Source organism: Porites lutea, chromosome 10, assembly GCF_958299795.1.
Source record: "Porites lutea chromosome 10, jaPorLute2.1, whole genome shotgun sequence".
Classification (NCBI taxonomy): domain Eukaryota; kingdom Metazoa; phylum Cnidaria; class Anthozoa; order Scleractinia; family Poritidae; genus Porites; species Porites lutea.
The window spans coordinates 1,444,042-1,461,024 of NC_133210.1; the positions used below are offsets into that span (position 1 = coordinate 1,444,042).

The 16,983-nt window shown below is 36.9% G+C and overlaps 1 protein-coding gene across 2 annotated transcripts; it reads left to right on the plus strand.

Moving 5' to 3' along the window:
• Positions 1-1,598: 1,598 nt before the first annotated feature.
• Positions 1,599-16,816, plus strand: LOC140950997 (glycerol kinase 3-like). Of its 2 annotated transcripts, XM_073400216.1 has the most exons (20): positions 1,603-1,916; positions 3,204-3,277; positions 3,694-3,800; positions 4,249-4,326; positions 4,487-4,566; positions 5,329-5,466; positions 5,836-5,945; positions 6,214-6,280; positions 6,578-6,613; positions 8,358-8,425; positions 8,840-8,882; positions 9,095-9,175; positions 9,270-9,348; positions 10,181-10,277; positions 10,978-11,062; positions 11,340-11,460; positions 11,715-11,858; positions 12,979-13,059; positions 13,762-13,805; positions 15,677-16,816. In XM_073400216.1, exons 1-19 carry the CDS (start codon positions 1,713-1,715, stop codon positions 13,764-13,766), a joined length of 1,698 nt encoding a protein of 565 aa, XP_073256317.1. In that variant the 5' UTR covers positions 1,603-1,712; the 3' UTR covers positions 13,767-13,805; positions 15,677-16,816. The 2 variants fall into 2 exon arrangements, with proteins under 2 accessions (XP_073256316.1, XP_073256317.1); XM_073400215.1 differs by lacking the exon at positions 13,762-13,805 and having other exon boundaries at positions 1,599-1,916.
• The last annotated feature ends 167 nt before the right edge of the window (positions 16,817-16,983 follow it).

Below are 16,983 nucleotides of genomic sequence, written 5' to 3' on the forward strand. Positions count from 1 at the left end.
AGGGGTTTCAAGAAACAGGGGGAATGTGCATGTATGATCACTTAGTTTTATTTTCAGAATGACTGTTATCAAAATGCCTAGCTGAAAGTCGAATCGTTCCTGAGAAATAATGACATTTGTGTCAAAATCTTTTAACTCGAAGTAATCAGCGTTTTTGATCTATCAGTACAACCTCGCTAGCGTTACTCAGTAGAGAAGGGAAAAACACAAAAACAAATGCGCCTTTTGGGACACTGTATGTTACTCGGATATCAACCTGGTTTAAGTTCGCACGTTTGAAAGTAAGGAACAATTTAAGGCCAAAAAAAGGAGAGTTTGAAGCAGACGGAAAGAACGTGTTGGACGATCCAAACTCATTCAGTCGAACTTAACGGGTGAACCAGACCCGGTCGAACTTTTCATGAACTTAACTCACCAAGTTTGGCCTACAATCTTGGACAGAATAAAATGAAATAGCAAACCCCCATCCCCCCCAAATCAAGGATGAAGCCCTCGCGAAGGGCAAAAAACGCGCCATTTTCCTATCCTTGATTTTGGGGGGGGGGGGGGGGGAGGGAGGGTCCAGGTTTTCCATTTATTTTGCCCAAGATTGTAGTCCTGAGAAAACTGTCTGCAGATATTTCGCTACGCCACTAATGATTTTTATTAAAAAGCTGAATCATTATTGGATAATGCAATTCATGGCAAAATCTCGGACAGTTATCCGTCTCTCACTTGATCTATTACGCGAGGAAATTTCAAGAAACAACACTTTCAACTTGATTTATGATCTTTCCAGTTTATCAACACCCTTCAGAAAGTGGAAAAGAAAAGAGATGAAAGACAGGAAGTATTATAAAAGATGCTATGTTTCAACTGTATTTTCCGTTTTTTCAATCATATTCAGCTATACTGTTTATACCAACCCGAAAAACAAAACAAAACAAACAACCACACAAACAAACAAACAAACAAACAAACAATTATTGTTTGTACAATCAGCTCCTGTTAGAGAGTATTACGGTGTTTTTAGGCAGGATGTAATATCATTGGTGGTGGGAGAAGATCATGCCAGCCATGGCGCTTAAAAAACGTTGGCCTCCTTTTAACTTGTGCGTTATTCAACTTTTTTCAAAAACTTGTAGTCCTGCAACGGGGTTACCATCACGCAACACCCCGAAATTGAATTAATAAAGACGTGCAAGATCCCATGTACCTACATTTAGTAGTCTTGCGTTCTGATTACGACGCCGACTCCGTCGCTAGTGAAAATGTTTACGTGATAGCATGCATGGAAGGAGAAAAACTCTTGATTTTCTGATCTGCAGTTCTGATAGTTGTCAATTCAGATACATAAATCGGACAGTTCTTTCAGCTGAACGTAGAAGCATTAGCCCGTGGGCCAAGCGATAAAATTTCCCGAAAGTGACAATGATAGTCAGTGCGATATTATTTCACTCTCGTTCGAAGTTGGAGACGTTTTAAACCAAAAGTGTCATTGTTCAGCGGTTTTTGATCTGCAGTTCAGATACTGTAGTTGATACAGGGAATTCCGATGCAGTTAAAGAGAAACAGTTCGATTCTTTGTCGACTATGGGAAATGGGGCCTACCGATAAAATCTCCCGCCAAAATGTAATTCGTGCCGTGTCTATGTGTAAGTGAACACATATTCAAACCGCGCTAGAGCTTGAAAGCTTTCTCGCTAATGCTGTCACATTACCCCAAGTGACAAATGAGACTAGTGCGATATCATTTCACCTACCTGACCAACCTTGTTCGATGTTGGAGACTTTTTACAAAAGCATCATTGCTCAGCGGTTTCTGTCAGCAACAAAGACAGATTTGCAGTTGCAAGATGGCGTCTGGCGGTGATTTCAAGGACTTTGGCCCACTGGTCGGAGCGATCGATCAAGGAACTTCCAGTAGTCGATTTTTGGTACGTGTTAACGATTTTTTTATTATAAGGCTTCAACTAAGTGCTCTGCATTGTGACTGCTTTAAATAATGCGGTGTTTGTGTGTGCTTTACTCCGGATTGGGCCGATCATGAGATCATGCCATGCCCGACATTCGATCGGTAGAATCTAGAGCCTTTGTTGACTTGAAGAGGATTGATGTGTAATGCCTCTTCTTGTTTCTCAGACATTGTTTATAAAGAAAAGGTAACGATATGCATAGGGCTACTGTGTACATTCGGTATTGTTTGTCATTTAACTAAGCCAAGCCTCAATCTAAGTGAAATGAACCCCGGGGTACGCCAAGCCATCCTAAAGCCTTATGTTATGTTAATAATGCTGCTGAAATATTCATTCAATTAGCTAATGTTTGATAGCATATTTCCTTTTAGATTGAACCTTTATAATTTTATTATTATTAAACCTTTTTTATTGTTATTATTATTATTGTAGATCGAATCTCTGCACCTCATATTACTGTTGTAACCTTTGTAACCCTTGCCCCACCCTGTTAAAAAATTTCTCTAAAAACGTGGGGGTGGGGAATGGGAGGAGTTATGGTCAGGCCATGCAGTCATAAGAATAAAAGACTGTTGATACTGAATAATAATTCCTTTATGTCTGTAAATGATTTTTGATCAGCTCTAAGCTTCTCCTTCCAAACTGCCCTGTTTTTGCTGGTGAAACAAGGTATAATTTCACATAAAGATCAAGAGTCACTTGACTCTGGCACCAGGCACCCCTTCAGGAGCTGGTCATTTATTACCTGTGAGGGGGAGGGAGGGGGTGTAGCCAATTTGAGACCTAAGAAGATTTTCAATTCGATCCCCCATTCATCCTAGCTTTTTAGAAATTATAAATTCTACATATTGTAAAAGTATGAAACTACATATATTCTAGCTACACATTGTGGTCAAGTTCACCACAAACTTTATCTACAGTAGTGTTTTTAAGGTCAGTGTTTACTTTTTATGACTGTTACATTCAATTTCAATTGACACTCATTACTGCTTTGTACTACTTTTATGAATTCTATTAAAATGACCCCCAGGGAATGCTCCCTTACCTCTGAAAATGTCCCCCAAAACCAATCAAGATTTTGAAAATGACCCCCCCCCCCCCCCCCTGCAAAATGGTGGCCCCACGTCACAGGTAATAAATGACCAGTCCCTTATTATCTCTCCAGTTGGGATGAATCACAAGTCATGTATTAACTGTTAACCACCATCATCTCATCTTGGTGTAAGTTGCATGTGTCTTGTTTTCCAGCTTTTTGCTAGTAAGACTGCTGAGCTTCTTGCATTTCACCAAATTGAAGTGAAAAGCTCCTATCCCAAAGAAGGGTAAGCAGTGTGATAATTATTATTATTATGAAAACAAGGTCTTAAGAGCAGTTTGTCATAAGACAATGTTTGATCAAAATTTGCCCATGTGCGACAAAATCCTATCTGCTGTAGGACATGATGACCAGACAGACCGAATATTTAAGACTGTCATTTTATAGCTGATGATTTGTATAGCAATTAAAGAGATTAATAGTCAACTTCAAATGTATGTCCAACAGTTTCTCTTCCTTTTCCAACTAAACTGCTGACCTGGTCAGAGATCAGTTCTTCCTAAAAGGAGAGATTATTTGCTTGACGGTCTAACACTTGTCTTTTAAATTAAGTGCAATATTGTACATGTGCCAAACTGGTAACACAAATACAGTTTAGCTGTAATATGCCAAAAATGGTGATGTTATGATTATGCTTTGTAGATGGGTAGAGCAAGATCCAAAGGAAATTCTCTCATCTGTATACTATTGCATGGAACAAACAGTTCACAGCTTCAAAGATTTAAAAATTAATCCTGCTGATATTAAAGGTATGTTTGATAAATATTTTTTTATGTATTAGTATGGCTATATCTTACCTAGCCGAGTTTTGGAAGCTACAAGATGTTTTTTTCTAATTCATTAGTACTCTATTCTTTTCCAAATAATTGTCAGATGACTCTGGATTTTATAGAGAGACCAGGTTCTATAAAATTGGATTGTGAACGCACAGCTGTGAAAAAAAAAAAAAAAAGAAAAAAGAATTTAAGCTAGTCTCTTGAGCAAGCAGCTCTATATTTTGCCTGCCAGGTGTCTTAGTTAATGATTTAGTAGGTAGAATATGGCTTGACTGGATCCTTCCCCATTGAGCAAGTGAGTTTTAAGAGTTATATGTAGTTGCGCAGAAAAAAAATCTTAAAGTCCTGAGCTGCCAGACGGGAATTCTTTCAAGCCCTGGAATTACCATATTGACACCTCAATTTAACCTTTGTTTTTCAGCTGTTGGAATCACAAATCAGAGGGAGACTACTGTGGTTTGGGACAAGCTTACTGGAGAACCACTGCACAATGCTATAAGTAATAAAATGTGTCTGCTTTTGCGTGAAACTGTAACAAGCAATTTAATCCAGCTTTATTTCCCCCATATACAACACCGTTTTGGAAGGGTGTTGCATTTGCAATTTATTGTACATTTAATGGGTTTATATGAGTGAACTGGGGCATACTTTGTTTGCAGTTTGGCTTGACACAAGGACGAAATCCACTGTTGATGACTTTGAGGCCAAAACAACTGAAAAGACAAGAGAGCATGTTCGAGTAAGTGTACAGTAGAAGGGTCTCAATAGGTTGCGCCATGCTTCTTTTGTACTTTCAACATAATCTCTAGGATAATTTGAAATTGATGCACCCATAACTAATAGTAATGGATCAAATTTTTAATGATTATGTTGCTACTGTAGTTTGTAAAAGTCAGAAAGCTGGTACTCCTTGAATTATTGTTTCAGTCTTAAAATATTTAGAATGGAGTAAACCATCTCCATTGTGGTAAAATAGAAAATTTGGAAGTTAAGTTATTTTTGTAAGTTTTGAACCTGATGATCTGGAATAAACCAGGAAACACAATTTTTTGACCATTTAAAAAATTGAGGCGGGGAGGGGGAGCAGGCTAAAGCCCCCCCTCCCTAACCCCACCCTTTCCTCAGTCCGACTGCCAGGGATTTTTATGGCCTCAGTGGCCCACTTACATCCTACATGAAAAAATTTTGTAAGGGCTATGATTTTCTCTTCCTCTCAGAGAAGAATAGAAGGTCTAACCATCTGAAGATGAGGAACATTAGGCTGCACCCTTTTCTTCTCAGATATTTTAAGACCCTGAGTGTGGGTCTGGTCAGGAATGAACTCATGCCTACATACCTAATGAGTTGACAAATAATCCAGTAAATAGGCATTAGGGTACAGTGTATATCATTAGAGTGTTACTGTCCTGTTTATAGTAGTGACAAAGAAAAGCAAGTAAAATGTTGGGTAGACTATTTTATTATTTTGTTGTTATCTCCTTGCAACCTTTATCATTTGTAGAAATTGTGCGGTCTTCCAATCAATACTTACTTCAGTGCACTAAAGTTGAGGTGGCTCATTGATCACTGTGAAGCAGTAAGAAAGGCTATTGATGAGGAAAGGTGTTTGTTTGGAACCGTGGACTCATGGTTGATTTGGGTAAACTCATTTTACATGCTATTTCACAGAATTTTCAATACTCAGGACTAAAGTTTTTCGCGTACCCTTCTTCTTAGCCCTTCCAGCATCCATCTGAAAATTCCGCTTTAGTATTCACCCACAATGTATATGTTGTGGTTCAAAATTCTTTGTGGTTTAAATTTTATTTTCTTTTGTTTCAAACTCATTATCATTCATTATCATACCCCAATACAAAAGAAAATAAAATTTAAACCACGCATAAAATTGAACCACAACGTATACATCTGTAGATGTTTACTGAAGTTACATGATAATTTTAGGAGGAATTTTCAGTTGAGTTTGCTTTTCTTGTTTTAGTTATGTGAAATTTTGTCTTCTGTTTTAAAGAATTTGACTGGCGGAACAAATGGGGGCTTACATATCACAGACATCACCAATGCATCAAGAACAATGTTCCTCAACCTGGAAACTCAAGCCTGGGATCCATACTTGTGCAAGTAAGATAATATTATTGCAGCAGTTACTGGATGAAAATGGCCCTAAAATAAATGCCGTAGATCAAAGCAAAATTACAGCTAAACTCCTCCCTTGATTAAATGCTGCACCCAATAAGAAGGATGTAACATTTGTTCCAGGATTTTAAGAAAAACTAGTTGTTAGTACAACTTGGTAATCTACACCGTTCAGAAATTTCCAATATTCTGTCTCAGCAAAAATAAAAATAAAAAATGATTTTTCTGAGACGTTCTTTTCAATTAATTTCAGGTTTTTTGATATTCCTATGTCAGTTTTACCAGCTGTTAGAAGTTCCTCAGAAATCTATGGCAAACTGGTGAGTGTCGGTTTTTACTTGTTGTTTTGTGTGTTCTAATGAAATCAATAATTAGAACACACAAAACAAGAGAGTTCAAAATTAAACATGAATTTGGAAAAAAAGATGGGTCACAACTTTAAACATCTAACTTACAAAGTGTATTTGGATAGCCTGCTAATGAAGACTTATTTCCATGCATTTACAGGCTAATGTTGGGATAATAGGACAAGAAAATAGTAGACATTTCTTGGAAAATCTATATTTTTTATGTAACTGCGTGAAATTACATTTGATTTTCTTTTTGTTGGTTTGTAGGTGGAAGGACCCCTCAGTGGAGTGCCAATATCAGGGGTATGACATTAAATGTATATAGAGGATATTACACGGTGGCGTGAAGATATGAATTTTATTTTCGAGTGGCAAAACAATATTTTACGAACGAGCGCAGCGAGTGAGTAAAAAAATATTGTTCTTGCCACGAGAAAATAAAATTCATATCTTCAAGCCGGCGTGTAATGTTCTTTTTATTATATAGACAAAATGACATCGATAAAATAATGGAGGGAAATTACTGAAATTACATCATCGATAAACTCACGTGTGAGATTATGGAAAATAAACCACTCAGGTCCCGGATGTAGTTTTTATGAATTTTACGAGGGGTATATTTTCCAGTAAAACACTCGTGTCTATAAAATAAATAGAAATAAAGTCATTTATTCTATTGTTTTGTCTTTTTGTGAACAATACAATGTATTTATGCCAACAAAAATGTGTGGATATATCCTACAGGGCTCGACGTTGCGACCTGTGGGGTCACCAATGCGACCAGGTTTTACTCAGTGGCGACTAAATTTTCACCGCTAGTCGCCAACCTGGCCACCAAGATAGGTGACTTTCTTCTTTGGGTAAACGTATACTAATGATAATCTGTTATCCTTTACAAAACTAACGGATAGCTAACGGTTTTGCTAACGCTCTAACGTTTTGCCCAAACGCTCTAACGGTTTGTCTAAACATTTTAACGATTTGTCTAAATGCTTTAACGATTTCTTTCAACACTCTAATCTACGTTTACTTGAAAGAGGATTGTGAAATGAATGAATTCAACGAAAGACTTATCGACTTTCGGGCAAATCGATCGCAATTCTCAACAGATTGTCCCGTGTTTCTCCGGGAATGACTTTTAGCGCATAGATATTTAAAACAATTTCTTTTTGCCCAACATGTATCTCGATTGCGGACTCGATAGCAGATTAGTCTGATAAAAGCTAAAGCTAATCGAAGCTAATCGAGAACGAACAGCGCTTACTCGAACTTCGCAATTCTTGTAAACAGCTTTACGCAAATTTCTGTTGAGCGTGGTGACCCAAATAAAAGCTCTGAAGTATTTTATTGACTTCTAATGAACTACCGTTGAACTCATGCTGTTTGTCTAACAGACTTTTCACGAAATCAACTTCATTGCCCGAAAACATTAGCGACGTTTCCTCTTTCTGGAGACTTTCGATCACGTGTTAGGCAACCGCGAAATAGATGAAGTTTCACCGATGTTCATTTCTGAACGTGCAAATACATGGGACGCAAAACAAATTTTGCAGATTTTGTTCTTTAATATCCCAAATAAGTTTTTTTAAGATTCCTTAAGTTTGTTTTTCTTAATGTGTATTCCATTTCCTGAACCTTAAGCTTGAATACCTTATAATATATAATTTTTGGCGACCAGAATACTTGTTCTGGCGACCAAAAATGAAAACATGGGGACCTGTTGGCCCCAAGATTTTTTTCTGAAAGTCGAGCACTGTCCTAAAGGACAGTGAGCCAGAGTAAGGTGCAACATGAGAATCATACAGAAACTATTAATCACTGTGTAGATCTCCTATGGGTGATCTGGTCTGGCTAAATGTTACCATTCTCTTTCTTGCATAAAAACTCTTTAGAAATGTCTTTGGTTAAGATAGGCAATCAAGAATATAAAGGGTGAAAGACAAAGAGAATGACTAAAATTAATAATTTAAATGATGTAAGGTTAGTGCATTGAGGTGTTTGGCATTGAGGTTGGTGCATTGTAACAAGTTTGTAATCCTTATTGCAGTGTCTTGGAGACCAGCAAGCAGCTTTAGTTGGACAGCTGTGCTTTAACCAGGGAGATGCTAAGAACACGTATGTACAGTAAATGGTTGTTTATATTTTACTAGGTGAAAATGAAGTTCAGGAGTCAATTTAATAAACTCTTACTTGTGTAATTTACGAGTGTAGCCATTGTTTTAGAGTCTGAAAACACTATTCGTCTTATAAATTACACTTGCAAAAGTGTCATTAAATTGACCCCAGGTTAAAATAGTTTCAACCTAGGTTGACTCTCAATTTCTTTTGCCTCTTCCCTATTTTTTTTTTATCATAAACAATATAAATATCAGGGTAAAAAAAATTGAGAATGAACCTATGTTGAAACCATTTTAACCTGAATTTTAGTTGACCTACATGTACAACACTTACATGAGGTCAGTGTTTGATCACTCTTAAACTTTGTGTTGTAAAATGTTGTTTAAGACTAATGATTGCTTCACTCTGTAGGTATGGCACTGGATGTTTTCTGTTGTACAACACCGGAAGAGAGGTATTACAGGGATTTACTCATACACTGATATTTTTTTGGAAGATTTGTAAAAGATTTATGAAAATTTACTTGTCTGTTGTCTTGAAAGAGTCATATTCTTATTTCCATTAAAATACTTGGCTCTATAATAAACCAGGTTTTATGTGAAACAGAAATGTATCCTCAGTGAATTGATCTTATTAGGTGCTGACTAATCTTTTGTATTACTGAAGGCAGTGGTTTCACAGAATGGTCTGCTAACAACAGTAGCTTACAAACTAGGACCTGACCAGCCAGTGGTGTATGCCTTAGAGGTAAGCTTGATCAATTAATTACAGCATGTGTAAAGTATGACTTGCACTTTTGGGACTGAGTCAATTTTCACTTATGATTTCCTTTATTTTACAGGGCTCTGTTGCTATTACTGGAGCAGCTGTGAAATGGCTGAGAGACAATCTTAATCTCTTCAACAAGGCTTCAGAGATAGGTATTTATTTTTTTAATAGCTCTGCTAGTGGCTTTCTACTCTGGCTGAGGGTTTTGAAGCATGATGCAAACTCATACATTCCATTTATATGGTAGTTTGTCTAGGATTCAGGGCTGTCACTTGGGGCCAGGGCCAGGAATTCCCCAGGCTATTATGAGCATGACCTAGTGATTTTGTTAGAAATAGTTATGGTGAGTCCTTGGACTCATCGTGTGAAAAATCATGAGTCCCTGTCCATAACCAATGAGTCCCAGTTCAAAAAAACAAGGATTCCTAAATAGTTATTGAAAATACTTGGGCCTTTACAGTGTATGTAACCAGACAGTTAATCTGGAGACAGACGCCAAAACTCTTTATTACAGTTTACTGAAATTGAGATATAGTCCTTCTACATATTTAAAGCACAAAAAAGACTAAAATAAATATACATCTTTAAACAAAAGCAACAGAAATCACACAAACAGGATATTCTACCTAAAATCTTCAAATTGATCAATTGTTCTTTGCGTCCTCCCGGATGCATGCCATGAATTATTATTTTGCGTCTTTTGGGGTTTTATGTGTCAGGGATGTAGGTTGCAGAGGTAACAAAATCACTGATAACCCTCAGCTACTTTCATAGGCAACAGAAGGAAAATAGAACCAAGAGAGCTTTCTGATTGTTCAATTTCTGTCACACCTGCATTTTAATTCCATCACAAAAAGTCTGTGTGTCATTGAGTGTATGGTTGATGTTTTGCAGGAAGAATAGCTTTGTCAACATGCAGGCCAAACTGTTGTGGAATTACCACACTTAATTATGTGACAAATCTTCATTTTTTTTTACTCGCAGAAACTTTGGCAGCCAGTGTAAGCAATTCTGGTGGTGTATACTTTGTACCAGCATTTTCTGGGCTCTATGCACCATACTGGCAAACAGATGCTAGAGGGTTCGTTTATCTTGTTCTCATTTTTATGTGGAGGGTATAAATTATATCAGTTGACACTGAATGGTTGCTGTGACCGACTTTTTGATTACATTGTACTTACTGTTGTTTTTCATTGGAAGAGTAGAAAAACAGTTGTGGTTTACATTTATGTGCACTTGTAGTTGTTTTTTCATTTGAGCTTTGATTATACTAGTATAAGAGGCCGGGTAATAGCAACTTCATGTCATGGAGTAGGTATGGGCTGGACTTGTGAGAAAGTGTTCCCTTAGAAAAATGACAGGGTTGTATGTCAGAAGATTTGAAAACTAATTCCTTTCAGGTACCAGAATCTCATCTTGTGGGTGTGTGTCCAATTCATTTTCACCCCTCAGAGCTACCAAAATCAGTTGAGTTCAAATAGGTCACTTGGTTTTTCAGGACAGTACCTCAAGAGGCTCCTAACACTCTAATGGTGTTCATTTTAGATTGAAACACCCTGAGTGGATCCAATCCACAAATTTTACCACCGAAAGGTACCATCATCAACCCCCTGATTTTTATGTGGGAGTACCCTATAGGCTTTCATACGGAGGGGTAATAGGGTAGTTTGGTGGATAGCAGTGCTGCCACCAAAGTTAATTTTAAGGGCTTGCTTTGTGGATGTTACCTTTCTCTTCAGAAAGACATAAAAAAGAAAATGCTCTTATACTTTTTTGTTTAGAGTTATCATAGGACTAACACAGTTTACCAACAAAGCACACATAGCAAGAGCAACTCTTGAAGCCACCTGTTTTCAGACAAGAGAGGTATGAGGAGTTTTTAACCACAGCTAAATGAAGGATATTAATATTTGCAAGATCTAAGCAAAGTACTCAAAACTAGGGTTATAATTTTCACTGATGAATGTTATACACTGTCAACGTACTGAACTTTTTGAATGTTTACTAATCTGAGCGTTTAAAAAACTGAAACTGCAGAATAGAATAAAGCATTGTCTTAAACTGCGTTTTACACCTGATTCATATTTTCTAAGAGGTTTGAAAATACAAGCAATATTAACATTGATGGCTTGTAACTTTGTAGCTTTTAGATGCCATGAACATGGATTGTGGAATCCCATTGACATCTCTTCAAGTTGATGGTGGAATGACTATAAATAACTTGTTAATGCAGTTACAAGCTGACATTCTTGGAATTTCTGTAGGTATGGACTGATTTCAGAAACCAATCATTTTTTACCTAAGCCGATCTATGCCCAGTCAATTTGTACCAGCACAAAACCACCACAAATTAGGATTTCTTATGTAAATAAAAGAGCTTGACAATCATGCAGGCAATCACAGGAGAGCAGTAGAAATTGAGTTTATTGTAAACATGGTGGGTATGGCAGATAACATATGAACATTTCGGCCAGTTAAACTGCTCTGTTATTAACTGTATTTCCATTGTTGTTGGTAGTTCGTCCAACAATGCCTGAAACCACTGCTCTTGGTGCTGCAATGGCTGCTGGTATGGCAAAAGGAGTGGATGTGTGGAAAGTAAATCCAGAGGATAAGTCTCAAATCAACACTGATGTGTTTGAACCTGCTGTAGATCCAGCTGGTAAGTTTATAAGACATTTATCAGATGGTAAATGCGGTTAATGGAACATGAAGCCCCAGCGGGGGGTTGGCTAAGGTAGCCTGCCCCAATGTAGGCTCCCTTCGATCTTTAAAGCCTTATCGTGGTTGGAACCTGACTAATTTGTCGTATGTTTGTCATCATACTTTTCTTAGCATCGCGCAGTTATGGCTAGACTTAAATCATGATAAGACTAGGTAGCTTATGGTACAACCGTATTTATTGGTCGAGATTTGAGACACTGTCTAGCTATAAAAGATCTGCTATTTCAGACCTGGTCATTATTCGTCTAGCTTGCACGAAAGCAAACAGTTACAGTAATTTTGTTACCCACCCTCCCTCCCTATGGAGGAGTTTTGTTGTGTTATGTATCAATAAATTTTAGGGGTCACTCCTTGTGGTGCGGTTAAGTCTGTGTCGCGACTTCCCCCAAGCTTTTGGCATTGCTTCTGTCTTGCCATCTTATTCATTTGCCTTAATCTTGTTCGATCCAGCCCGTGCGGCGCTGGGGAGATAGGAAAGGCTTTGTTAATACTCTTGTCCTACCCCACGGTAGTGGGGTGATAAGTGAGGCTTGTGTTTTTGCTGTGCGCATAACCTAAAGTTGCTAGAACCTGCCACAGGGCTGTGTCCCCCCCTTATTACACCATCTTGTAGTTATTGTCTTATTTGCCTGCGTACACTATTTAGTTGTGTTACCTTTTCATGCATATCTCAAGCAGAGTAGTGACATTAACCACAACCAACTGTTGGTGTTCACATCACCTCATCAAATTTTAAACTAAAGAAATCAACTGTCCTTCCGATTTTTTAACTTTCATGAAGTATTAGGGCAGCTAAAAACTAATAGTTATACAAATTTTTACTTTGAAACGGTTCTTCATTTTGTGAGTATAGTGTATGCTAAGCTTTTTCATGACACGGCTTTTTCACGATGGCCTAGAGAGCTTTAATGTAAGTTAAAAAAGTGACTGTTGGTTGCCAGATGCCATGTTGGTGCCCATCCAAATGGGCACCGACATGGCATTTCCATACAATGCTCTATAAATTTGGGTAAATCAGTCCTTTCTTTGATTTTGTTCATTTTATTCCTGTGAAATAGAGCGGGATCGCCATTATGCTAAATGGAAGAAAGCAGTGAAGAGAACAATGAAATGGGAAGTGAATGATGATGAAGATCAAGGTAAAAAGATCTGAAGTAATTCCATTTAACATCACAACTGCATGTTTGTTTTTACATTAGTTTGTCTTCTTGGTTACTGTACCGTGACATGGAATAGACAGCAGACTATACAAGGTGGCTACTTTGGGTGGCCATTAAAAAAAAACATCGGTAATTTTAACAGTTGTTTTACAGCAATATATGACTTTACAAGCCTTTTCCTTGAAATAACTTAGTAGTATTATTAGTTTTGTTACTTTCTTATTTTATAATATTTTTTTCTTTTTGATAGTATTTTTAAATCTTAATATTATCTATAGACAAAAAAGATGATTGTTTATGGTATCACTGATAATTATTCTTTATGTCACTGCATAATAATTGTTACAGGTCAAAGTTAAGTTACGATTAAAATTTTTTAACCTGTAACGTATTCATACCTACATGTACTGCACTGCTTGAAAGGTCACATAAAATGCTGCACTTTGTTTTGTTTTTAAGTTGCTAATTTTTGGAAGGTGTGAATGTTTCAAATTTTTGGCATGATTTCCACCACAAAAGGAGACAAATATAAGTTGCATGAAATGTACATGGATGTAACAATGCTATATCATATATGTTTTAGAAACAATTAATTTGCACTGTGCCTTATTTGACCCAATCTCAGCACTTGTTTGCGTGTTTCTTTAATAATTCAAAGTTGCACAATTCATGTTGTTTTAGGTTGAACATAAAAAGATGTTCACACCAGAGCCGTTTCTTGGCAGGTCAGACAAATTGGCTTGATATTTTTTTGTTGTGTTTTGTGTTTAATTTGCACTCATTTTGCCATCAAAGATGAAGCACCATTTCATGTTGTCTACACGTCATACAGCTTTATACTCTGAAATGTTTTTTTTTTTATAATCACATCTGTTATCTATGTCACTGGAGACAGATTAGAATGATGTTAATGAAAGGGTTTAAGAGATTGTGCCCAGGGATGGGATTGTGATGGGGATGCTCATCGGAAAATGAAAATCAAACCCCTAAGGGAAACCAATGTGGTGTGGCTCAAGCTTAACCTGACCCCTAAAGGAAACCATACCAAACCAGATGCACAGCTGAGAAGTGTCAACAGCGGAAATAGATTTGTTTCATGCCAGGGATATCATGTTCTTTTTTAAATGTAAGATTTCTGTTTGGTCAGTGTCACAGCATTATTTGGACATTGATTTCTTCTTATGCACAGCCCTAAGGAAAACCTGAATGGGCAAATATAGTGACTTTCTATCCCAAACACCCTAAGTGGGACCAAAATCTGCAATTTACACGCGAAATGTGACGACGAGCATCCCTGTCACTTCTTTATGGGAGTCCCCCAGGAGGATTGTGGATGTAGGGGAATTAGGAACTTGAAAGAATGGAAGGGGAATAGAAGTGGAAGGATAGAAGTTGGAACAGATATTATTCCAGGTACCTTAGTTTAGTATAGCACAAGTGTGACTCATCAATCCATGGTTGCCACAGGATGGGGAATGGTCAGTGAGAAAAAAATAATTTTCTGCAAGGTCAGGAAAAAGATGGAAATTTTTGGTCAGGAAAAATTGAAATGATAAAGCTACGGATGTTTTGCCATTGATAGTCTGCAATGCATCTTTTATTCTTCTTCAGGGGAAGGGAATGTGTCCTTGCATAGCTGCAATAAGCAAGCGTGTTCCTTTCTTGTACCTTCATCCACACTTATAACCATTTTATTGTCTTGCACATTGTGCTCAAGGGACTACTAAAAAAGCTTGAGTTCTATAACATGGAAGGCTGAAAGAACCATTTCAGGAAACTGTGATCTAAAAAATCTTTTCATTCATGAAAAATGTAGATTAGGTAGAAAGTACAAGTGTAGAGGGTGGTTACTGTTCAGGGAAATTTTGTTTTCAATGTGGAATGAAATTATGCATGAATTTGAAAAATTATTTCTGTTGCAACTGTGATGGTCTGCAACAGGAAACATTAAGTGTTCTGAGGATGGAACTAGCTCAAAATACTCTTTCCTGTGTTTCATCTTGTACTTGTATTCAAATTTAAAGTCTGCTGCTTTGCCAGTAGCCTGCAAACCTAGACATATTTTCAATTGCTAGTTCTGTCCACCGGAAATACATCTGGGTGTGCAGACCATTTTGTCAGCTATTGGACTGAAACAGGTTGTTGGTGGGGTAGCAAATGCATACAGAGCAGATAGGATGGAGCCTGTAGGCTACAGAAAATGCAGACATCAACCCAAGAAGGAGAAACGTAACTCTGGGCACTTACTAACAGTCAGAAGTGGCAGGCAGACTGGTTAATTGAAAAAACGAAATTAGCTTTTTTGAAGAGTTTTGCTGTGTATATTATTTAGGAATAGACTGATCTGACTAGTCAGTCCTGATTAATAGTGAAATTCTCTTTGTAACTGGTTTGGTTTGGCCAGCTAGTTCTGACTCATAGTAAGCACTGTAATAGTCTTCTTTCTTCTTCTTCTTCTTTCCTGTTTGGTTTACACCACACTTAAGAATGAGGGACTGCTTGCAATCTTGGATGCATGAAACTAAATTTGCCCCAACTCCTTCAATCTCCCCACAAAAATAAAATATTCTTAACCAGTTTTTGTATTTCCTCTTAGGTTTACCAAATACTTCCTCTGGAGTTCTGGGGCCTGCTTTGTTTATCTTGGGCAGTGTGGCAATCGCCTTGTTAGCAACAAAAATTAGTTAACATACAAGAAATTAGAGGAAATTATAATATATATACTATTATAAGACAAAGTGATCTTAGGTCAAATTATTGTGGAAATTACAAATAAGATTTTGATCAGTCAAATCATAATAATTTTCTTTATGAGGTATCCTTTAGTAATAATCAGGGTTCATACAGAGGCTTGAATTCTTGAAAAAGTCTTGAAATTTGCCCAGCAATTTTCCAGACCTGGAAAAAGTTTAGAAAATGAAGATAAAGTCTGGGAAAATGATAACAAGTCTTGTGGTTTTTTTTTCAAAGCTTTTCATTTTGGTCAAATCTTATTCAATCTGGCCCCTACGCGTGTAGTGCATCATGAAAAACGCTTTGTTTCTGCATTTTTAAAGGTCTCTGTTGACCACCTTGTCTGGAAAAAGAAATTACTGTTTTGGAAAAAGTCTTGAATTTTGGATTCAAAAATCTGTACGAACCCTGAGGAATAGTTCAATTTACTATTAATAATATAAATTTACTTTTCATTCATGATTTGATCTGAATATGAGGTAATAATGAGTCAATGTTTTTGTCCTTTTTTGATAAATTATTATTATATATTTTTTTATATCAGTCCTTTATTTAATATACAGGTCTTATGTAAACACCAATGAAATATCAGTTGAGATTTTTTGCAAAATCATGATATCTTCACAAGTGAAAAAATCACCATTGCTAAGGTTTCAGAGTAAATTGCACCCTTTGTGGCAAAAAATATATAAAAGGAAAATGGTTTGGTATTTCATTGGTGTTCGTATAATAAACAGGACATTACACGGTCACTTGGATATAAGAAAAATTGTGTTGAAAAATATGTGAGCTTTTCGTACAAATTTTTCAACACTCAAGGAGGAATTTCTTATATCTGCATGGCCAAAAAGTGTCCTCTTTATAGTAAGTCCTTTTTTTCAATTAAAGAGCATCTTTAAGTTGGGGGGTATTGGTAAACAGTCTTCTCTTGTGTGTAGATCATTGCATATAACGTGAATATTGAAAGTGGCGATTTTGAAATAAAGGTATTTTTTGCATTTGAGACATTGAACTGTACCATGTTTATTGATTCCTATCAATAATTCAGTAGCCTGCGTTGCAGACGTAATTCAATCTCGATCAGTAAAGTCTGCAAAGCAGTACCGATATCCTTGTTCTGGGGCCCCAACGGACTCAACGAATTACCGGAAGAGCGTTTCGAATTTTCTT